Source organism: Leucoraja erinacea, chromosome 24, assembly GCF_028641065.1.
Source record: "Leucoraja erinacea ecotype New England chromosome 24, Leri_hhj_1, whole genome shotgun sequence".
Classification (NCBI taxonomy): Eukaryota; Metazoa; Chordata; class Chondrichthyes; order Rajiformes; family Rajidae; genus Leucoraja; species Leucoraja erinaceus.
In genome coordinates this window covers 27,298,229-27,322,934 of record NC_073400.1, presented here as the reverse complement: position 1 = coordinate 27,322,934, position 24,706 = coordinate 27,298,229, and the positions used below count along the sequence as shown (strand labels likewise).

At 45.3% G+C, this 24,706-nt stretch overlaps 2 protein-coding genes across 3 annotated transcripts in view; both read right to left on the bottom strand.

Annotated features, from left to right (window-relative positions):
• Positions 1-6,293: 6,293 nt before the first annotated feature.
• Positions 6,294-11,534, bottom strand: tmem81 (transmembrane protein 81). Its single transcript, XM_055655118.1, has 2 exons — positions 11,067-11,534; positions 6,294-6,894 (listed from the first exon to the last, which is right to left on the bottom strand). The coding sequence occupies exons 1-2, from the start codon at positions 11,532-11,534 to the stop codon at positions 6,511-6,513; spliced, it is 852 nt and encodes a 283-aa protein (XP_055511093.1). The 3' UTR covers positions 6,294-6,510.
• A 2,240-nt stretch (positions 11,535-13,774) lies between these two features.
• Positions 13,775-24,706, bottom strand: part of rbbp5 (retinoblastoma binding protein 5) — a 32,116-nt gene continuing 21,184 nt past the window's right edge. Inside the window, exons 14-15 of one of the 2 annotated variants that reach the window (XM_055654880.1) lie at positions 23,446-23,634; positions 13,775-17,112 (exon numbers count right to left, since the gene is read on the bottom strand). In XM_055654880.1, the coding sequence (XP_055510855.1) occupies positions 17,084-17,112; positions 23,446-23,634 (218 nt within the window). In that variant the 3' untranslated portion in view covers positions 13,775-17,083. The remainder of the gene's footprint in view (positions 17,113-23,445; positions 23,635-24,706) is intronic. The other variant, XM_055654882.1, reaches the window with a different exon arrangement.

Sequence of the window (24,706 nt, the reverse complement as noted above, 5' to 3'; positions counted from 1 at the left end):
CACTCTATGACTCTAAGGAATGGACACTAGTTATGGACTAGTGATTAGTTATGGCCACTGTTTCACGATGAGTATGACGGTGAGCTTGCTGGAGCTTGAACTTACCAGCTTTCATACTCGGAGCTGAACGGCTGACTTTGGACATTCCCTCGGGCACAGCTGAAAGCAAAGATACTGGAGCCCAAAGACTATAGAGGAGCTACACGTCAATCCATTGTATTTCGCAGGAGTGGTCTATCTTGCTTCTATAGTATCTTTGCTGGAGCCTTGTCTGATCTTTGGTTCTTGTATTTCAGGCTGGGGACGAGAACAAGGGAAAAACAAACCCCCTCCGCGACGCTCCAAACGCTCAGGACCAGGACAGTGGGCTGGGATACATGGAGGGCGGCGGGCAGAACGAGGAGGAGTGGGAACATGAGGCCGGGGGGGAAGGAGAGGACAGTGAGAGGCGCCGGGGGCTGGGCGGCAGCGGCGACCAGAGACCAGCCGCGTTTCAGGAGCAACACCGTCACCTCTGATGATGAATGGAGCGACTCGGGCATGCACGGGATCAGCCACGGGGAGTGCGAACGGTTTCAGAAGGTCCTGGAGGAGAAATGGCAACTGTACAGCGGCAGCAACAACAAGCATGATGAGCTGGGCAGGGAGGCGCCGGCAGAAGCAGAGACTGGAATCAAATTGGAACAGAAGGTAGAACAGAGGAAATCAGGTGGGCGGAGGAAGTACCAGTCTGGGGAAGCCTCTGGTCAAGGGCAGGACACTAGTCACTGGTCGCTAGAAAGGACACTGCTTATGGAGCATCAGAGAGATCTCCAAACTTGTCCAACCAGCAACGAAAGGCGCTGCAGGATCTCGTCCAAGAGTTGCCACCAAACCCGTGCAGTTGTCCCAGATCAATGTGACCCAAGCATTGTGGAGGCATCTTTACCTGATCCACCCTGGGGCTGTGATGATGCCCGTGAAGGAGCTGGAAGCGAGCAGCAGCAGAAGGAGCAGAGGTGTGGGCAGGATTTATGGCCGGACAGTGGACAGAAGCAAGGGTCTGATTCAGCCGGGCAAGGGTGGCTGTACATCCCACGACGCGCACGGCACTACAGGAGCTACATGGAGCTGGTGCAGCAGAGGGTCGCGGTCGAGTGCAGCCCAGACCCGTCAGACAGGTCGGTGGTCATCGGGGGCAGCCTGGCCGCCAAGAAGCAGACGAGGCAGCGGCTCCTCAGACAGCGGGCGGCGAGGATCGGGGAGCAGCGAGCCGGCTTGAGCAGCGGCGACAACGACAACAACGACGACGACGCCTTGAGCGAGGTCAAGATGGGAAGGCACTGGAGCAGAGGGGACAGGCAGCGGCAGTGGGCACAAGCCAGGGACAAGAGGCAGAGGAATGAGGAGGTGGCGGTGGTGGTGAGTGAACGAGTACAAGCGGCGGCTGCAGGTGGAGAGACCAGAGCTGGCCAGAGCATCATTGAGCTGAGCCAGGGCTTGGCCAGCCGGCGAAGAAACAAGAAGGTTTTCGACAACTGGGTGACCATCCAAGAACTGTTGGCCCACGGATCTCGAGCTGTAGATGGGACAATGGTCTACAGTCCCCTGCTCTCCGTCACCACAGTGTAGACAGACACACATCTGGAGACACATCTGGAATCCTGTGTGGACGATCAGCCATGATCACAGTGAATGGGCGGTGCTGGCTCGAAGGATCGAATGGCCTCCTCCTGCACCTATTGCCTATGTCTACCCTGAGCACAACACAAAACGCTGGAGGAACTCAACGGGTCTGGCAGCATCCGCGGGGAGGGGAATGCATAGTTTAGTTTGCTTTAGTACAAGAAAGAACTGCAGAGTCGAAGGTAGACACAAAATGCTGGAGTTAAGGGCCGGTCCCACTTACGCGACCTTCACAGGCGTCTGCCGGCACACGTCATAGGCCGCCGAAATTTTCAACATGTTGAAAATTCAGCGGCGACTCTTTGGAGACCGCTCACGACCATATGCTGTACGGTGTGTGAGAGGTCAAGAGGTCACCCGCAACATGTCACCTGTATGTGAGAGGACTCCAAAGAGTCGTGGCATCGTTCTGGTCTCCGCTGAATTTTCGACACGTTGTAAATGTTGGCGACCTATGACGACGGGTGCCGGCAATCGCCAGTAAAGGTTCACGCAAGTGGGACATGCCCTTAACGCAGCGGGTGAGGCAGCGTCTATGGAGAGAAGGAATTGGCGACGTTAGTGTACTTTAGTTTACTGTAGCTTAGATAAGTTTAGTTTAGTTTGGATTTGATTAGATATACACGTCGTGGAAACAGGCCCTTCGGCCCACCTAGCCCACGCTGGCCAACGTTCACCCGTACACTTGTTCGATGTTATAAGGTCATAAAGTCATAAGTGATAGGAGCAGAATTAGACCATTTAGTCCATCAAGTCTACTCCGCCATTCAATCGTGGCTGATCTATCTCTCCCTCCCAACCCCATTCTCCTGCCTTCTCCCCCCTGACACCCCCCCCCTCCCCCCGTACTAAGCACGAATCTATCCATCTCTGCCTCAAACATATTTATCGTTATCTCTGTTCCACATCCCACACACACGAGGGGCAATTTACAGAAGCTAATTAACCGAAAGACCTGCACGACCTTGGAATGTGGGAGGAAAGCGGAGCACCTGGAGAAAACCCACGCGGTCACAGGGAGAACATGCAAACTCCACACAGACAGCATCCATGGTCAGGATCGAACCTGGGTTTCTAGCGCTGTGACAACAGCTCTGCCAATTGTGCCACTGGTTGGTATGATTTAATGGAAGGTATGAATTGATGGTTAGCATGAAGAACAAGCATTTCACTGTCTCTCTGTACACATGGCAATAAAGATGCCATTTGAACCATTCAGATTTTTAAAAATAATTTTCCCTTCTCCAATTCTGTTTACTAATGCAGCCTCATTCAGAATAAAATGGAGATGGGGAGGAATTTCTTTAGCCAGGGGTGGTGAATCTGTGGAATTCATTGCCACACATGGCTGTGGAGGCCAAGTCAATGGATATTTTAAAGGCGGAGATTGGCAGATTCTTGATTAGCACGGGCGTCAGTGGTTATGGGGAGAAGGCAGGAGAATGGGGTTTGGAGGGAGAGATAGATCAGCCACGATGGACTGGTATAGTAAATTGATGCTCCGAATGGCCTAACTTTGCTCTTACACCTTATGAGCATATAAAGCAGGCCCATCGAGCCCATGCCAACCCTTTTCACGAATCCAACACTAACCCGATTTTGCAGTGTAGTGGACAAAATGTGCAAGAAAGAACTGGTTTAAATCGAAGGTAGACACAAAATGCTGCAGTCTGAAGAAGGGTCTCGACCCGAAACGTCGCCCATTCCTTCCCTCCAGAGATGCTGTCTCATCCGCTGAGTTACTCCAGCATTTTGCGTTTACTGACACTAGCCCTTCTTTGATTGTCCACATTCCAGTCAACCTCTCCAGGTACTCCCACTCATCCACACTCTTGGGGAAATTTAGTGAGAAAATAACCTTCTACCTCTTTGGAATATGGGAGAAAACCTGCGGAAATTCATGGCTCAATTCAATGATTCAATGTAGACAAAAATGCTGGAGAAACTCAGCGGGTGCAGCAGCATCTATGGAACGAAGGAAATAGACAACGTTTCGGGCCGAAACCGTTCTTCAGATGATGCTCGATTGTCAATTGTCCCTAGGTGCAGTGAAATTCTGTGTTTTTGCATCTAATACACAAAATACACCAGTCACCACTGTTTCTGGTGCCGACATACAGAAACATATAAGATTATTAAGGGATTGGACATGCTAGAAGCAGAAAACATGTTCCCGATGTTGGGGGAGTCCAGAACTAGGGGCCACAGTTTAAGAATAAGAGGTAGGCCATTTAGAACGGAGATGAGGAAAAACTTTTTCACCCAGAGAATTGTGAATCTGTGGAATTCTCTGCCTCAGAAGGCAGTGGAGGCCGACTCTGGATGCTTTCAAGAGAGAGTTAGATAGAGCTCTTAAAGATAGCGGAGTCAGGGGATATGGGGAGAAGGCTGGATTGGGGTACTGATTGGGGATGATCAGCCATGATCACAGTGAATGGCGGTGCTGGCTCGAAGGGCCGAATGGCCAACTCCTGTCTATTGTCTATCGACAAACTTGCAAAGTACTCACCAGAGTCATGTTGGTCTCTCTATGTTCTCGTTTCATCCTGCACTGAATGTTGTCCCCTTTATCCTTTATCTCTGCACTGTGGACAGCTTGGTTGTAGTCACATAGACACAAAATGCTGGAGTAACTCAGCGGGACATGCAGCATCTCTGGAGAGAAGGAATGGGTGACGTTTCGGGCCGAGACCCTTCTCCAGACCATGTATAATCTTTTCTTTGACTGGATAGCACGCAAACAAAAGCTTTGCACTGTACCTCGGTAGACGTGACATTAATAAACTAAACTAAATCAAGCTTGTGGGTCCGTTTCAATATTCCCAAAAATAATTTATGATAGATCATAGAATGTTTTATTGCATGAGAGAGCTCTGCATAAATTAAATTTATTATAATTTCCAATGTTTTACAAATTATCCGTAGTCACACTAGTGGGGCTTAGATAAATTGCCCCCTCTCTCCATCGAGGCTTTTCATTAACAAGAGAGGAATCCTCCTGGGTAATAGGCTTGGCAAATGTTATCCCGAGGATTATTTGTAAACCATTTAAAGAATTCATTAGCCCCAAGTCCTTTTAACTTGATAAGTCTCTCTCTGTCAGACTCGTCAAAATGCTCATGACATTCAGAATAATAGCAAAATAATTAGATTTGCCAAGAACAGCCCAATGCAGAAAATATTCACCATCACTTTAGTTTAGTCTCGAGATACAGCGCGGAAACAGGCCCTTCAGCCCACTGGGTTCATGCCAGCCTGCAATCCCTGTACCCTAACACTATCCTACACACAAAATCCAAATGTTGATTCTGTTGTGGGGGGGGGGACGTTCTTATTGAATTCTATAATGTGTTTTGTCATTTGTTTTTATTTTTGATTTTTCTATGGATGTACGGAAACTTTATTATTTCTTTTATTATTTATTTTATGTAAAGCACTTTGGTTTCAACGCGAGTTGATTTAAACGTGCTATATAAATAAAACTTACTTACACACACACACACACACACGAGGGACAATTTACATTTTTTTACCGAGGCCAATTAACCTAGAAACCTGTATGTATTTGGAGTGTGGGAGGAAACCGGAGCACCCGGAGAAAACCCACGAATGGGAGAACGTGCAAATTCGGTACAGACAGCACCCGTAGTCAGGATTGAACCCGGGTCACTGGCGCTGTGAGGCAGCAACTCTACCACTGCGCCACCGTGCCGCCCACTAACAAACATTCATATTCTGTTAACCATTATGTTACACACGTAGTGATAATATATTTAGTCCATCTTTAATAGAACGCTTGTACAGGTAAATGTAATTTCTGCATGTCGAAAATATGGGGAATTTCAGATAAAATAAGAAAACATAGAAACTGTTTCACCTTATTAATCGTGGTCTCAAGTAATTAATTGTTGGTTGTAACTGTATCGTTTTCAATGTATTGGCTAGAAATGTCTCTCCCCCATTAAATCTCCGTACTCATTAAATTAAGGATATTGACCTCTGAGGTCTTTGAAGGACACTCCCTCTCTTCTCCCCTCCCATCAGGCAAGAGGTACAGAAGTGTGAAAACACACACCTCCAGATTCAGGGACTGTTTCTTCCCAGCTGTTATCAGGAAACTGAACCATCCTATCACTAACTAGAGAGCGGTCCTCATTCCCATCTACCTTATTGGAGACCCTCAGATTATCTTTAATCGGACTTTACCTTGCACTAAACATTATTCCCTTGATGCTGTATCTGTATACCGCGGATGGCTCGATTGAAATCATGTCTTGTCTTTTCGCTGGTAGACACAAAATGCTGGATTAACTCAGCGGGACAGGCAGCATCTCTGGAGAACGGGAATGGGTGACGTTTCGGGTCGAGACCCTTCTTCAGACTTTCCCCTGTCGTTTTCGCTGAATGGAAAGCATTCATCAAAAACGCTTTTCACTGCCCCTGGGTACATTGAGAACAATAAACTCAACTATATGAGAAGTGGGGGGGGGGGGGGGGGGGGGGGGGGGGGGGGGGGGGAGAGGAGAAAATTAAAGTATCATTGATGAATTAACCATGCCAGATAAACAGAAAGTTTTGCTTTTTATTGAGTTTACAGCATTGATATAGTCCATCTATTCCAAAAAAATTAATGGACCTTCTGCAGAACAGAGGATGAGACCTGGAACGCGAGCTCAGTTGATTTTGTTCCTGATCAACAAGAAGGTGTTTTTTCCTCCCTGCTAAAAATTCCGTCAAATCTAGATAGATCAATGCAGAACTTCCCCACGTCTCCACACACACACACGCACCCAATGCTCCAGCGCTCCCAAAACAACTCAATTTAATATATATATACACTAATTTTTATCTTTTTTTTGACACGCATAAAAATAAGATTCCAAAAGCGATACCGAACGCCCCCCCGATGGCCACGCCGCTGAAAACGGCCCGAGCTGTCATGCTGGCACTTTTAAAGAGGTCCTTTACATTTTTCCAGAATGATGGCCGAGTCTTCGTCACTGGTTTGCCCTGCAGTACCTGCAACTCTTCCTTCTGTGCAGGCGACAGCACTTTCATGTAATTCAGCTGCACCAGGTTGTCGGGGATCACTCGGACTGCGATCAGCACTCGCTTGACGACCTGCATCGTCTTGGCGTTCTGCACCTGACACATGTAGGTGCCAGCGTTCTTCTCCTTTACATCCTTAAAGTGAGGGATGAGAGAACAGACAGCTTCGAGTTCAAGAATCAAGAGAGTTCAAATTGTCATGTGTACAGTAAACGGAACATTGGAATTCTTACTTGCAGCAGAGTAACATCCATATAATGTTTCGGAAAGGAACTTACTGCAGATGCTGGCTTAAACCAAAGATAGACACAACATTGCTGGAGTAACTAACTCAGCGGGACAGGCAGCATCTCTGGAGAAAAGGAATGGGTGACGTTTCAGGTCGAGACCCTTCTTCACCCAGAGATGCTGCCTGGCCCGCGGAGTTACACCAGCTTTTTGTGTCTAACAGCTATATAATGTCCATCAGAGATAGATTGTTGATTAATACAGATGTCAAGGGTTGTGGAGAGAAGGCAGGAGAATTGGGTTAGGAGGGAGTGATTTATTGGCGGAGTAGACTGGTTTGGCCGAATGGGCTAATTCTGCTCCTATCACTTATGATCTTATAGTCACAAAAAGCTGGAGTAACTCAGCGGGACAGGCAGCATCTATGGGTGAAGAAGGGTCTCGACCCGAAACATTATCCATTCCTTCCCTCCAGAGATGCTGCCTGTCCCGCTGAGTTACTCCAGCTTTTTGTGTCTTATCTTCGGTTTAAAGCAGGATCTGCAGTTCCTTCTCACACACTTATGATCCTATAACAGGTCTGCAAACACTGTGCTCATAGACAGCACACTAAACAAAGTTCGATAAAGTTAAAAAAAAATGTTACAGTAAACCCAGGCAATAACGGACCTCGCTACAACGGATCTCGGTTATAGCGGATTGAGGCTCCCATTACGTCACCCCCTTCAGGATGTTTCCACTAGTGGGAGAGTCTAGGCCTAGAGGTCACAGCCTCAGAGTTAAAGGATGTTCTTTTAGGAAGGAGACGAGGAGAAATGTCTTTAGTCACTGGGTGGTGAATCTGTGGAATTCTTGGCCACAGCCGGCTGTGGAGGCCAAGTCAGTGAATATATTTAAGGCAGAGATAGATGGATTGTTGATTAGTAAAGGAGTACTGGATAACTGTCTCGTTTCAGATATCCATTATCTGCCGTATATTGCTTCTCAATTAAAGTTTGTGCTTATTTCAACACACTGAGGTGTAGCAAGAAGCCCACTTCTGTGGGAAGGTGAATTTTCCCCCTGGACAGAGTGAAAATTACTCTGGAGTGATTACCATGCAGGGAAATTATGAATTGCATTTTAGCTTTTGTCCTCATTGACCATTAATAAGAAAAACACATGACATCACTGAAGAAACAAAGATACACAATTATTGAAACCATAGTGATAGAATGTTCTGACATGATCATTGACGTGTGCATTCATCGTTAGAGTTGAAGTGAGAATGGTGCAACGGGAACTTTATTATTTGGTGAGAATGTGAGTATGATGTGGCTTATGAAGTATTTCTATACAGCCACCCTTTTAAGCCACGGTAATGTCAAATACATGGGACAATAATCTCCAAGTTAATTTACTTAAAATGCAATAGTTCTTAGAAATTGGGCTGGTCCAGTTAACGTTTCCATCAGGTCTTCCCTCAGCCTCCGATGTTCCAGAGAAAACAATCCCATGTTAGTCCAACCATTCCCAAGAGGTAAATCCCTCCAAGACTTACAGCTAATACCCTGTAACCTAGGCAGCATTCTAGTAAACAGCTTCTGCAAAGATTCCACATCTTTGTGGCCAGTGTGTGGTAATTGAGGCCAGTTCGTTGGCTATATTTAAGAGGGAGTTAAATGTGGCCCTTGTGGCTAAAGGGATCAGGGGGTATGGAGAGAAGGCAGGTACAGGATACTGAGTTGGATGATCAGCCATTATCATATTGAATGGCGGTGCAGGCTCGAAGGGCCGAATGGCCTACTCCTGCACCTATTTTCTATGTTTCTATCTTTCCTGTAAGAAAAATGGCCATTATGTATCATCGTTGTGAACTCTTTGATGAGTTAGCCACCATTCATCAGATCATACTGTGCTGTATCATTTCAAGGTCATAAGTGTCAGGAGCAGAATTAGGCCATTCGGCCCATCATGTCTACTCCGCCATTCAATCATGACTGATCTATCTCTCTCCCCTAACTCCATTCTCCTGCCTTCTCCCCATAACCCCATGAAGATCTTATGATTCCTTATTACAGAGCATTGCCACACATGTGCTGTGCAGAGTGCAGATGGCGGAGTGATTGAATTGCAAAAGGTTAACAGTTTTATCCCGAATAATGAAAAGTCTGGAATCTCTCTACATAAAACCCCATGTCTACTGATTGATCACACAAACCCTTCACACTTGTACTTTCCAAATGGCTGAAACTGTTGGATTTAACCAGAAAGCATTGAACTGATAATTACACTCTAGCTTTGATATTAATGGCAACTTTGCTGGTTTTGACAACATAAAAGTCCATAAAAAATGTTTGTGAGGATTTTACTTCTTAGTGGGTCAGGCAGCATCTGAGGAGGGAATAGACAGGCTCCATTTTGGGTTCATAGGTAATAGGAGCAGAATTAAGCCATTCGGCCCATCAAGTCTACTCTGCCATTCAATCGAGCTGATCTATCTTTCCCTCTCAGCCCCATTCTCCTGCCTTCTCCCAATAACCAGATAAAAGGGAGGCTACAGATTTTTGGCTGTTGAGTAGAGCAACTACTCGTGGATAAAAACTGTTTTTATGTCTGGCTGTGGCAGCTTTGACAGTCCGGAGTCGCCTTCCAGAGGGAAGTGATTCAAAGCGTTTGTGGCCAGGGTGAGAGGGGTCAGAGATGATCTTGCCGCTTGCTTCTAGGCCCTTGCAGTGTACAAGGTTTCAAGGTCTCAAGATCAGTTTATTATCACATGTACCAATTAAGGTACAGTGAAATTTTGAGTTCTGCTAAGTGAAAAGCAACAAGACACACAACCACATAAAAATTAACATAAACATCCATCACAGTGGATTCCACATTCCTCACTGTGATGGAAGGCTATAAAGTTACTGAAAATGAACCTACAAACCTGTGTGGGTGGAATCCGGAGAACCCGGAGAAAAACCATGCAGGTCACTGGGAGAACGTAAAACTCCGTACAGACAGCACACGTAGTGAGGATCTTGATTCTGAGATTAGACCCAACCAATAATGAAAGCAAATATTCTAGGCAGGGCCAGGTTTACGGTCAGGTTGAAGACTTACATGAAAACTCGATCATGATATTCGCACTAATCCAATACAAATGGCCAAAACTTACACAGTGCCGGTGATAGGTCAGCTTGGGTCAATATCAGCAATCCATCCCCAACTGTAGCACAAAATTGATTAAAGCATAAGCATCGTGTTATAAATTATGAGAGGAATAGATCGGGTCAGAGTCTCTTGCCCAGAGTTGGGGAATCGCGAAGCAGAGATCATGGGTTTAAGGCGAGGGGGAAAGATTTATAATAGGAACCTGAGGGGTAACATTTTCACAGAAAGGGTGGTGGGTGTATGGAACAAGCTGCCAGAGGATGTAGTTGAGGTAGGGACTATCGCAACATTTAAGAAACATTTAAACAGGTACGTATATTGGACAGGTTTAGATGGATATGGACCAAATGCAGGCAAAACTTAAGGATAAAGGGGAAATCCTTTAAAACCGAGATGAGAAGAACTTTTTTCACGCAGAGGGGGAATCTCTGGAACTTCTGCCACAGAGGGTAACCTGAGGGGTAACATTTATATTTAAGAGGGAGTTAGATGGTGGGTGCTAAGGGGACAAGGGGCCAGAGGAGAGAAGGCAGGTACGGGACTGAGTTGCATGATCATTTAATCAACATTTCAATGGTGGTGCAGGCTCGACAGGTTTAGATGGACCTACTCCTGCACCTAATTTCTATGTTTCTAAATGGGATTAGTGCAGATGGGACTTGTGCTATACTCTCTTGTACATCTCCGATGCTTACTTTCCAAAATGTAGAAACAAAGAACAGCAGATGCTGGTACAGTATATATCAAAAAGAGACTCAAAGTGCCGGAGTAACTCAGCGGGTCAGGCAGCATCTCTGGAGAAAATAGGATGGATGGGTCCTGATCGTAAATGTCACCCATCCTTTTTCTCCAGAGATGCTGCCTGGCCCAGAACTGCTCCAGCACTGTGTTTTATCTTCCTTCTTTTGCAGATGGCCAGCCGCCTCAATTCGAGTTACATCAACTATTTTGCAAATGTTTTATCGATAAGGCAAAGCGAGTACCTTGAGAATCATCATCCAGGGTGTTTTTCTCGACCGTCGTAGGTACATTCTGAATAAGTTTCGATCGGTGGTCACTAGTCCTTTTGCAAGTTTCCAGACAAAGACAAAGTCAGATGAGCCTAGCGTTTCGATCGTCTCATCCAAGCAGCTGAGGTTCAAGGAGGAACCCACTGCGCCCATTTTAGAGATCAGGCCACATTCCTGGCTGACGAGACACAGGGCGTTTTTCAGGACGCAGTTATTCCGCTTTCCAGTTTGGCTGATGCCACAGTAATACTCGGACCTCCACCCCAGGCCACAGGTCTTGCTGCATGGGTTCAGGCTGACCAACAACAGACCAGTCACCGTGATGTTCTCCAACTCAGGTGGCAAGGTGCCAATGGGTGCCTGTTGGCTGTTGGCCAGATGATGAATCAGGAAAGCAAAAGAGATGAGGATAAGGCAGAGAGAGACAGGAGGGTCTGGCATTTCTGTAGTGGGGTGGGGTGGGGGGGTGGGGGGGGATTCAGTGCTGCAGATTACCCAATTTTAATAAGGCTTTATTACATCAAACACCAGCACAATGGAGCACAAGGAGAAACAAAGGGTTGAGGTTACATTACAGCAATGATAGCAAGGTTTCAGACAGACAATGGTCCAGAACTTGATGCCAAAATAACTAGGAAGACAATGCTACTTACAATTATGTTGAAATTGTCTACAAACTGCAGCCAAGGAGTAGATCAGTGAATATTGAGACGTTTGTGTCCAAGTGCACTGTTCAAACTTGTATCAGGCAAAAGGAATCTTCCAATCTGCCTCACTATTGAAGGCGTTTAACCAGCGTGGAGATGTGATAGCTCAAGAAGCAAACTGTACTCGCTGCAGCATCCAATACAATTATAACGTACTGGAGCAGGGGGTCGGCAAACTACGGCCCCTGGGCCGAACGCGGCCCGTAACCGGGCGGATTTTTATCCCCGTAATTATCCAGCCCGCCGAGCGCCAAACTCTGGCTGTACTGCATCCTGCGCAAAGCCGCCGGCACGGCCACGCACCTTCTGCGAACACGTTTAGGAAAGAACTGCAGAACTGCTTTGAAAAATCGAAGGTAGACAAAAATGCTGGAGAAACTCAGCAGGTGAGACAGGCAAGGATTGCATGATGAGGCTGCCTCACTCGCTGAGTTTCTCCAGCATTTTCGTCTACCTTCTGTGAGCATGTGATTTGATGCCTGTCATCCGGGGCAGGATCCAAGTGTACATGTGATAGATGTGGCCCGCCATCCGCTCACAGACATGCGTCCTGGCCCCTTTGCAGAACAAGGTTGCATCTCTGGAGGACATGGAGTTTTCTATGCATTCTACATATCATTAAAGATAGGAGCAGAGTTAGGCCATTCTGCCCTTTGAGTCTACTCCACCATTTAATCAAGGCTTATTTATAGAAACATAGAAAATAGGTGCAGGAGTAGGCCATTCGGCCTTTCAAGCCTGCACCGCAATTCAATATGATCATGGCTGATCATCCAACTCGGTATCCTGTACCTGCCTTCTCTCCATACCCCCTGATCCCTTTAGCCACAAGGGCCACATCTAACTCCCTCTTAAATATAACTGGCCTCAACTACCTTCTGTGGCAGAGAATTCCAGAGATTCACCACTCTCTGTGTGAAAAATGTTTTCCTCATCTCGGTCCTAAAAGATTTCCCCCTTATCCTTAAACTGTGACCCCTTGTTCTGGACTTCCCCAACATCGGGGACAATCTTCCTGCATCTAGCCTGTCCAACCCTTTAAGAATTTTGTAAGTTTCTAAAAGATCCCCCTTCAATCTTCTAAATTCTAGCGAGTACAAGCCGAGTCTATCCAGTCTTTCTTCATATTTCTTCAGTCTCTCTTCATTATTTTTCCCTATCATCCTCATTCTCCTGCCTTCTCTCCGTAACCTTTGATGCTCTTACTAATCAAGAACCTATCAATCTCTACTTTAAAACTACGCAATGACTTGGCCTCCACCACCGTCTGTGACAATCAATTCCACAGATTCACCACCCTGTCTAACGAAATTCCTCTTCATCTACATTCTAAAGGTACATCCTTTTATTCTGAGGCTGTGCCCTCAGGTCCTAGACTCTCCCACTATAAACCAGACCAAAATGTATTAAGATAAAGACATAGGTTTAAGATGAGAAGGGGGCAATGATTTAAGAGGAACCTGAGACCATAAGACAGGAGTAGGACCAGGCCACTCGCCCCATCGAGGTTGCTCCACCATTTGATCTTGGCTGATTTATTTTCCCTCCCAACCCCCATTCTCCTGCCTTCTCCATGTAACCTTTGACACCATTACCAATCAAGAACTTAACGAAATTGTATCCATTGTGTAACCTCAGTTTCCTGTTAATAAGTTTAGTTTAGAGATAGAGCCCACCGATTCTGCGTCAACCAGTGATTTCCGCACATTAACTCTATCCTAAACATGCGAGGGACAATTTACAATTTTACCAAGCAAATTAACCTACAAATCTGTACGTCTTTGGAGCGTGGGAGGAAACCGGAGCTCCTGGAGAAAACCCACGCAGGTCACAGGGAGAGCGTACAAAATCCACACAGACAGCACCCGTGGTCAGGATCGAACCTGGCTCTCTGGTGCTGTGCGTCAGCAACTCCACTGCCGTGCCGCCCTTAAATTGTTGAAGAAAAATGTTGTTTAAAACAGGCCAGACGCATTTAAAACCAGATTACTGTTTATTATTTACAGGAATTTTAAAAAACGTATGCACATTTGCTCAAACCATTCTTCTAGGTGTTCTGTACAGCGGTGTTGGTTACTAAATACCACGTTGCCTGAATCACTCAAATCCTCCGTGAAGTTCCTCAAAAAATATGCTATCGATCTGTTCGATTTGAATGCCGTGAAGGATTGAGCAGGTATTATTCCATCAACACTAAAAAAGGATAATTATAAAACAGCCCTACCCAAATGGAAGAGTACAAGTACAACAACTGTGTCTGACATAACCAATGCCTGTGGGGTTTAAATGTAGAAGCAAGCTCTTACCTGCAGAGAGAGAGATCACAGCAGCGTGAGGATATTGAACATTGGAAGGAAAAGCGGTCCAGCCATTATGTGATGATGACAGAGGGAAAATCTAGAACAGCCACCCCTTCTCTGAAGAGTTTATCAAAAAGCTCATGAGTCTTTTTTTTCAGCTAAAAGTACCCACTATCTGGATCATGCTACTGTTATGAGCTGCAAGGATTTTTGTTTTTTCCAACGATACCATCTGACTGTTCAACAGGACCAAGGAAAAATCCACAAGTTTTTAGGGCAAGTCTGTAGCAGTCTTCCCGAGAACTCTTTTCATTTTTTTGCAAAAGGAAATAGAAGTTACAAAAGCAGCAGCTGGACTGCTACAGTGAGATAAGATGCCTTTGACCATCCGTACTGTTATGCAGCAGAAAAACTAAACACAGTCTGAATCCCAAGCCGAAGATGGACATAAAATGCTGGGGTAACTCAGCGAGACAGGCAGCATCTCCGGAGAGAAGGAATGGGTGATGTTTCGGGTCGAGACCCTTCTTCAGACTGAACGTCACCCATTCCTTCTCTCCAGAGATGCTGCCTGTCCCGCTGCGTTACTCCAGCATTTCGTGTCCATCTTCGGTTTAAACCAACATCTGCAGTTTCTTCCTACTCAATCCAAAACCATTCTGTTGTTTTGTTCTGGGCCAAGGCTTGCAAATGTGGGGGCCGTAATAAATTAGAACAAGGCGAGGAGAGACAGAGAGGTGCGATTTGACACTGCAGGGAGAAGCCGAGGAGATTAACAAAGTTATACTTAAGGGAAAGTTCGACAAAAACAAGTAATAAAGGCACTGAAGGAAATGGAGATGGGGGGGGGTTAGATGAAAAAGGATGGAAGGAGACGGAAGGAGGAATGTGGTGCATGAAACACATTATCATGGACCAGTTTTAAAATAAAATGGTGTGTGTTTAATCTCAGTTACACACTTTAAAAATTGATTTTTTTATTTCCTCTGGTGGTGATATCCGTGATAGAAGGAGGCTCCAGAAAGGAACACAATTGCTACAATAGATCACTCAGAGAAGGGGACAATAGCCATTTTGAAACAGTGTCTCAGAATCAGACCATTTCAGGAGTGGACACAAGAGACACAGTTGCCTTGTGATAGCCAACAGAACAATGCAGATGCTAAGTCTCAAGAAAAATCGTGGATTTTTCACGCAGGTTTTTGACACCAAGGGATTCTGAAGATGCATTTCGAAGGCAGAAGGCATTTTAAACCCTCAGCTGTGCGTGTTCTCTTTTGCATTGAGGGTCAAGAAAAACGGAAGAATTATTAAATGGCCAGCAGAAAGGAAAGCCCGGAGCAGGCAACATGCGAGGGAACGTGAATAGGAATGATGAGCTGATGAGCACCAGATCTTGATATTGGCGTGCATGTGATGGAGAGAGGAGGAATACCACAGATGGGACACACGTGAAAGTTATCCATAAGCCATGCGTGACTCCGAGAAGCTGCCCGAGTTCATAGTTGCTTACGGGATTTTACAATTAAAATCAACAACTCTCAGTTGCCCATTCCACTACTTTGAACAATTGAGAATCATTGTGAGGTCTAATTTAGGAAAATCAATTAGACCAATCAACCATTTTTTTTAAAGACACAAATTTCAAAACTAAATTACAGTTTAGACAGGCTATCCATTCATATGAAGATTTCATGTATCTACTTTTATGGCGAGTTTTCCTTGTTGGAACACATTTCTATTTGGACACCCAGGTCAGAACCTTGAAGGTGCCCTCTAATAATGAACCCAACAAGGGCAGTGGGAAGGCTACACAACTTGCACACATCTCTGGTGCATAATCTCTGGCATCTGTGGGTCGTGAGAGGCAAGGAGCTCTTGGTCCTCTCATGGTCATGGAGCCAATTTCCAACTCAACGGTCTTGGACGCCCAAAGACGAGATCAGTGCATGCCCTATGATAAACACAAGTTGTTGGCTTCACCAGAAAATCACTCCTTCTCCTAGTGGAGAGGCAGGAGACCAAAGGTAAGCAGTCGTCGCCATTTGCAAATCATCTCGCCTACTACCAAGAGTTGCTCAACCAACAGAAACATTTCAGGCTCTGCATATCCTCAACCAGTAAGGTTTTTGGGCTTGGTCTGCCCATATTCGGATTAGGACCGAGTCTGTACCAAGTAGCAAGAGGACACCACGCACAGCTGCAAAGTGGATGTATCAGACTTCAAGGGAACAACAGAAACTCAGAAATGACGGTATCCATCTACATTGTAGGTCAATAAAAAATATCGGCTGCAGTCCAAAAACAATATTACCAGCCCAGCCCCTGAACAAAGAACAAAATCTATGACATTTAGCCATTCATAGTCAGCTGGTCAACAGATCAACATTACAAAAGATTAGAAACATAAACACCAAGGCATTGAGAAATTACTACAAATCTGTTTTATGAAAAAACGTGAAGGATGTTAGAGATGGAGCCGTAGAAATTGGTCTACACGAGTCTTCACGGAGCACCAGAGTAATCAGTGTTCAAAGCAGATAACCTTCCAGAGTCTAAAACAATTAATCATAGAAAACTCTTCAAATGCAAAACTGCATGAGGTTAAAAGAATCCAAAAACAAAATAAAGTTTCGGGCACTCTGCTGAACCTTGCACACGTTTCTGATGTGTGCCCTCTGTTACGGTACAATGTGAAATGCAACTCTACATATCTCCATGACATTTGAAGATAAAAATGTACTTCAGCTTGGCATCTCCACAGCATTGCTCAGGACGTGAAGTGGATCGATCGGCTTTCCAAGGCCCACGGACTTCAGAAGGATGGAAGGGAAAGCCTCTCGTGGTTCACGAAAGGTCCCTTTGGGTTGGGTGCTCGACTTGACCAACAGCCATACTCTTTCTGGACATTGCACCATCATACCTACTAAAGTACGAAGGCAGCACGATAATTGCAAGGATGAAGAAGCATCTTCTTACAACTTTACAGCAGGTCGGAAATGACGGCTCCTCCTGAAATTCCAAAAACAAAACACGCAATGAGAAGCGAGGCATCTGACAGTAAGAAGGCACCAAATTATATATATTCTTTACCCTAATCATCGCTTCAACATAACTCGCGCAGTTACCTAGCCTAACGTTACTAAGCGGAGGAGTTTCAAAACCATTATGTGCAATACCATGCCCAGTGGAAAGCATAAGAGTAGGACCCCGTGGAGTGGGAACAAGCCAGCGAACAAAAGCATTCCTCTTGTGCATTTGAATCTGTATTAATGAACAAGGACTAGGTCTCAAAAGAAGACCTAGACCTAAGGCAACCCAAGTCAGAAGAAATGCAGCAGGTTCGGATAATGATGCACAATGTTTGAAATTCAACACGGCTGCTTATTTTGATCAAATTCTAACATCAAACCTCTTTGAATATTTAGTCAATCAAAGCTCCATGGCACATATTACAGGAAGGATGTGGAAGCGTTGGAAAGGGTGCAGAGGTAGTTTACAGGAATATTGCCTGGAATAGGGGGGGGGGGGGGGGGGGGCATTAGTTGCAGGGAGTGGTTGGACAGACTTGGATTGTTTTCTTTGGAACGCTGAAGGTTGCGGGGAGAGCTGATAACGGTGTATATAATTATGAGAGGCATGGATAGTGTAGGCAATGAGAACCCGTTTCCCCAGGGTGAAAAAATCAAATACTAGAGAGGATAGCTTTAGGGAGAGGGGCAAAGTTTAATGCAGTGCAATTTTTTTATACATAGAGGATGGTGAATGCCTGGTTAGTGCTGCCAGGGTTGGCGGTTGAGACAGATATGATAGCGGCATTTAAGAATGTGGATATGCAGGGAATACACAATAGATAATAGGTGCAGGAGGAAGCCATTCAGCCCTTCGAGCCAGCACCGCCATTCAATATGATCATGGCTGATCATCCCCAAACAGTACCCTGTTCCTGCCTTCTCCCCATATCCCCTGACTCCGCTATTTTTAAGAGCCCCATCTAGCTCTCTCTTGAAAGCATCCAGAGAACCTGCCTCCACCGCCCTCTGAGGCAGAGAATTCCACAGACTCACCACTCTCTGTGAGAAAAAGTGTTTCCTCGTCCCCGTTCTAAATGGCTTACTCCTTATTCTCAAACTGTGGCCCCTGGTTCTGGACTCCCCCAACATCGGGAACATGTTTCCCGCCTCTAGCGTATCCAAACCCTTAATAATCTTATATGTTTCAATGAGATGCCCTCTCATCCTTCTAAACTCCAGAGTGTACAAGCCCAGCTGCTCCATTCTCTCAGCATATGACAGTCCCGCCATCCCAGAAATTAACCGTGTAAACCTACGCTGCACTCCCTCAATAGCAAGAATGTCCTTCCTCAAATTAGGGGAATGGTGGGATATGGGTTGTGTGGAGGTAAATAAGAGGTCTTGGCATCATGTTCAGCATAGACATTGCAGGCCAAAGGGATTGTTCTTGTACTGTTAAAATTAAAATACAGCAAATAAAATATAGTTATTTGATACTCAGAAGGCATATTGCAATAAAACACATTAAAAAGACAAGGGATTGCTATCAGAGACTCTAAATCAATTTTCACTCGCATGAATGCTGAACTTAAACTTAGGTTGCAAACGTACAAGATTTTGATCACTGCAGTGTTTTTCCACAACTTTGAATATTTTGTGCCTGAAACAAACATTTTGATGGTTCTGCTTTAGGCAAAAGGAATCGGAAGATCAATACGATAAGAGTTCTCGTCGGAAGGTTGACATTTATTTTGCCACAAACTCACTGCCTATCACCAAACCCGTACTCTGCTTGTGCCATCCGTTCTCCAAGACACTGCAATAATGACATGGAAGATCCTTCAACTGGAAAACACATCATTTTAACATTCTTGTGGAGTTAATGGTGAGCATCAGACTGCAAAACTAATTTCATTTCAAAATAGTTAAAGTTAAACAAGGTTTTAATTTTCACTTCTTTGATTATCCATCCACAATACCCCCCAAAAATCTGAGTTCTACCACTGGGGCATTCATTCCTGGGTCTTACCATAATACCATAAGTTTCAGGAGCAGAATTAGGCCATTCGGCCCATCAAGTCTACTCTCCCATTACATCATGGCTGATCTATCTTCCCCTCTCAACCCCATTCTCCTGTTTTCTCCTGACACCCTTACTAATCAAGAAATTGTCTTCACTGCTCCACTTGGAACTCTGCACAACTTGATGCTTATACATGCTGCAGTTTACCAGTGGATAAAAGATCACAGGGTCTATATTAAAGATAGACACAAAATGCTGGAATAATTCAGCGGGTCCTGATTATTTTTTTTCTCCAGAGATGCTGCCTGATCCACTGAGTTACTCCGGCACTTTGTGTCTGTCTTTGGTATAAACCAGCATCTGCAGTTATTTATTTCTACACTAGGCCTATATTATCTGGCTTTAGAAGGAATTCACTGAAACATCATGGGAACAGCCATCGTTAAACAGGATAAACTTGAGGGGGGGGGGGGGGGTGAATGGATCCCCGAGCTGGTGTCTCTCATAATCTTGAACAATAAAAGGTCAGTCATTCAGAACTGAGCTGGGGGAAAAAATCCTTCTACCAAAGATTAAGAAACCTTTGGAATTTTCTACCCAGGGAGGGCTGTGGAATCTCAGTCTCTGAGTATATGCACAATAGATTCATCAATCTATTTTTGGATATTATAGGAATCGGAGAAAACAGAGAGAAATTAGAAAAAAAGAGAGAATGGAAGCAAGGCAAAAGTTCAGCTGCAACATCACTGAATGGTGACGTGGGCACGAGGAGCCAAGCGACATACTCCTTCTATTATGTTTTTTTTATGTACGATTTATTTGTTGAACATGTACCCCCATTTTACACTTTGAACATTGCTTTCCACAAATGCTTAATTTCGAACTTAGACTCTCGTCATTTCTCAGATACCCCTATTCCAATGAAAGCAACATTTCCCTGTCTTCTGTAAGTGACTCCTTCAGATCAGACAAGGGGCTTTTCTTGCATTGCCTCCTACACTTGAACAACTTAAATGTCTTTCGGTCAGCACGGTGGAGCAGTGTTAGAGCCGCCGCCTTAACAGCGCCAGAGGCCATAGATCGATCCTGTCTACGGGTGCTCTCTGTACGGAGTTTGTACCTTCTCCCCAAGACCTGTGTCGGTTTTCTCCAAATGCTCCGGTTTCCTCCCACACTCCGAAGACATACAGGTTTGTACGTTAATTGGCTTCTGTAAATTGTCCATAGTGTGTAGGATGTGTAGGATCACGGGCGCAGTCTCAGAGGGCCGAAGGGCTTGTTTCCACACTGTATCCCTAAAGTCTAAAAATCTTTTGGCAAGCAGGAAACCATATTTAAAGTGCACAGTTTTATCAGCATCTCCACTGCCTTGTATTCTGTTCTGCGATTCAGCAATCTGTATGCTTTATTGATTTCAATTCCTCCCAGTTGAAAATATATTCATTTCAAATCCACTGTGATTTATGGTGTTTAATAAATACATTTTAGACCACAGCACATCAATATTGAGTGAATATTTCCCACAAATATGAAAGTCATTCCTCTATGATGGGATAATGAGAGTGGCGCAGTGGTAGAGTTGCTGCCTTACAACACCGGAGACCCAGGTTTGATCCCAACCATGGGTGCTGTCACAACAGAGTTTGTACATATGCCCTGTGACCTTTGTACATATGCCCTGTGACACAATCATCCCCTCCAAACTGGTTACCAAACTCGCAGAACTGGGTCTCTGCGCATCCCTCTGCAACTGGATCCTCGACTTCCTCATCCACAGACCACAGTCTGTTCGTATTGGTGGAAATGTGTCAGCCTCGATAACAATCAGCACGGGAGCACCTCAAGGCTGCGTGCTCAGCCCCCTGCTGTACTCACTCCATACCCATGACTGCGTAGCGAACCACAGTGCAAACTCCATCATCAAGTTCGCTGACGCCACCACTATTGTGGGGCGTATCACTGATGGGGATGAGTCAGAGTACAGAAGAGAGATCGAGCAACTGTCCATTTGGTGCCAGTGCAATAACCTGGCCCTCAACACCAGCAAAACCAAGGAATTGATTGTGGACTTTGGAAGGAGTAGGAGGAGGACTCACAGCCCCATTTATATCAATGGGTCCATGGTTGAAAGGGTCAAGAGCTTCAAATTCCTGGGCGTGCACATCTCTGAAGATCTTTCCTGGTCCGAGAACACTAACGCAATTATCAAAAAAGCTCATCAGCGCCTCTACTTCCTGAGAAGATTATGGAGAGTCGGTTTGTCAAGGAAGACTCTCTCTAACTTCTACAGGTGCACAGTCGAGAGCATACTGACCGGTTGCATCGTGGCTTGGTTCGGCAATTTGAGCGCCCTGGAGAGGAAAAGACTACAAAAAGTAGTAAACACTGCCCAGTCCATCATCGGCTCTGACCTTCCTTCCATCGAGGGGATTTATCGCAGTCGCTGCCTCAAAAAGGCTGGCAGTATCATCAAAGACCCACACCATCCTGGCCACACACTCAACTCCCTGCTACCTTCAGGTAGAAGGTACAGGAGCCTGAAGACTGCAACAACCAGGTTCAGGAATAGCTACTTCCCCACAGCCATCAGGCTATTAAACCTGGCTCGGACAAAACTCTGATTATTAATAACCACTTTCTGTTATTTGCACTTTACCAGTTTATTTATTCATGTGTGTATATATTTATATCATGGTATATGGACACATTTATCTGTTTTGTAGTAAATGCCTACTATTTTCTGTGTGCTTAAGCAAAGCAAGAATTTCATTGTCCTATACAGGGACACATGACAATAAACTCACTTGAACTTGACCGCGTGGGTTTTCTGCAGGTGCTCTGGTTTCCACCCACACTCCAAAGACGTACAGGTTTATAAGTTAATTGTCTTCTACAAATTGTAAATTGTTCCCAGTGTGTGGGATAGTGCTAGTGTACGGGGTGATTGCTGGATGGCACGGACTCGGTGGGCCGAAGGTTCACAGGTTGTCGGGGCAGAATTAGACCATTCGGCCAATCGAGTCTACTCCGACATTCAATCATGGCTGATCTATCTTCCCCTCTCCTCCCCAATCTCCGGCCTTATTCCCATCATCCCCGACACCCGTACTGATCAAGGATCTATGAATCTCCACGAAAGTATCCACAAACGGCCTCCACAGCCTTCTGTGGCAGTCAATTCCACAGATTCACCACCCTCTGACTAAAGAAATGTCAACTCTTCTCCTTTCTAAAGGTGGGGGACATCGGGAAAAAAATAAAGTAAATAGGACGATGGGGAAAAATAAAGGACAAAGGACATTTATTGTCACATACACCAATTAGTGTAGTGAAATTTGAGTATTTGAGTGAAATAAGATGAGAAAAATAAGAATGCATCACAAAATGAGTGAGGGCAGCAATAATCGAGCACAATTGAATACCTGTTTCCTGTCGTGAGTACGTTAACACCAGAAGACAAAGATTTAACAAGGTTGGTAAAAAGATTCAGAGGCAATGTGTGTATTCTATTTTGATTCATGCTGCAGAGCCACCGTGATTTTAAGTGCACTGCGTCTGAAAGACTTTTCTGAAACAAATTTAACAGCAGCTTTCCAAAGGGAATTTGATAAATACTTGGAGAAAATGTTCAGAGTGCTATGGAAGCAGACCAGGGCAATTATCTTGCAAATACTCCATCTAAAGGCCGACCGTGGTTTATCATGAACCAGCTGAGGTTTTAGTTTTAGTTTAACAGATTCAGTGCGGAATCAGGCCCTTCTGCCCATTGAGTCTGCGCCGACCAGCGTACACTAATACTATCCTACACGCTAGGGACTATTTACCATTTTTACCGAAGCCAATTAACCTACAATCCTGTACGTCTTTACAGTGTGGGAGAAAACCGGAGCGCCTGGAAAAAACCACGGGGAGATCGTAAACTCCGAACAGACAGCACCCGGAGTCAGAATCAAACTCGGGTCTCTGGCGCAACTCTATTGCTGCGCCACTGTGCCACCCCAAATAGGTGAATGGAGGTGAACAGGATAGAGGTGAACAGACAGGATATGTTTAAGAAGGAAGATAGATGAAGACAAGAGGTGGTAGGGTAGACTGAAGGGACATGGGAGGAGCATTGTATGGAGCATGTACATTAGCTGTACACACTGCTTGTGTGCTGTGAATGCGATGTCAATCCATGCAGTTAGGCAGCTAGCTTGCTTCTCCCTCCCCCATGCAGAGGCAGGCCCAGGGACCAGAGGAAATGAAGGGGTGAGGGAAGAGCACAGGTCCCAGGCAGGTGGCAGGACGTCCCACCACAGTCCTTACCTGCGGGTGGCTCGACCACTTCCGCCAGCTCCTTGCCCTTCACTGCTCCTTCCAAAGGTTGACCTCTGTCCCCTTTGAATGCTTTCGACTTAATGAAATCTTTCTCTTTACCTTTCGTTCCTTTTGGCCGGCCCGCTTGCTTTTTCTTCGACTTGCCGTCGCCCTTCACGCCCAGCAACGGGTGAACTTCTAGCAAAGGGGGAAAAAAAAAGGGTGGCGGTTACTTCGACTGGCTTTAGATGCCACGAATAGATGCGTTAAACTTTGAGCAAAACACAAAGCGCTGGTGTTGGTTGAGCCAGGTACTATAACAGCATTTAAAAGGCACTTGGACAGGTAATTTGATAGGAAAGGTTTAGAGGGATACGGGTCAAACGCAGGTAAATGGGTTTTCCCTGGTGCTCCGGGTTCCTCCTACAGTCCAACGACCCACAGATTTGTAGGTTCATTGGGTTTGGTAAAAATTGTATGTTGTCCCTCATGTGTAGGATAGTATTAGTGTACGGGGATCGCTGGTCTGCAAGGACTCGATGGGCCAAAGGGCCTGTTTCCACGCTGTATCTGTAAAGTCTAAAGTCTATGTCCCAAAGTTTGTAGCTAACAAGATTGTGGAAAACGTCACAGTTGAAATGCAGGAGAACTGGAGGCAATTTGTCACATGCACCCAAGTAAATATAATTCTACAATGCAAACTGCTATTATGTCTGCACTTCTCACTGCATTCTTTCCAGAGACCTGCAATTCTCAAAGAAATTATTGAATCTGCTTGCACCATCGTACTGAGCAGCGTAAATTCAAATTAATCAAGAGCAAATAACTCTGCTTAAAACCTGAGCCAGCTAATATAATGCTCAAGGAGGCGATGGATTATATGAATCAATTCCAGGTTTCAGGTAAATTAGTTCTACAGCTGGAAAACCACAATACGAATCAATATCTCCAATAACACGACTAGGAGTGGAGCAATGATACTCTGTCAGTATTCCCAATTGTGATTAGCAACCAATGAGTTGATGGGTGTAGGAAGGAACTGCAGATGCTGGTTTATAGAAGACAGACACAAAATGCTGGAATAACTCAGCGGGACAGGCAGCTTCTCTGGATCGAAGGAATGGGTGATGTTTTAGGTCTGCAAAAAAAGGGTCTCGACCTGAAACATCACCCATTCCTTCTATCCGGAGACGCTGCCTGTCCCACTGAGTTACTCCAGCATTTTGTGTCAGTCTTCAATTATTTAGGGACTTGGGACCTAGCAAGAACG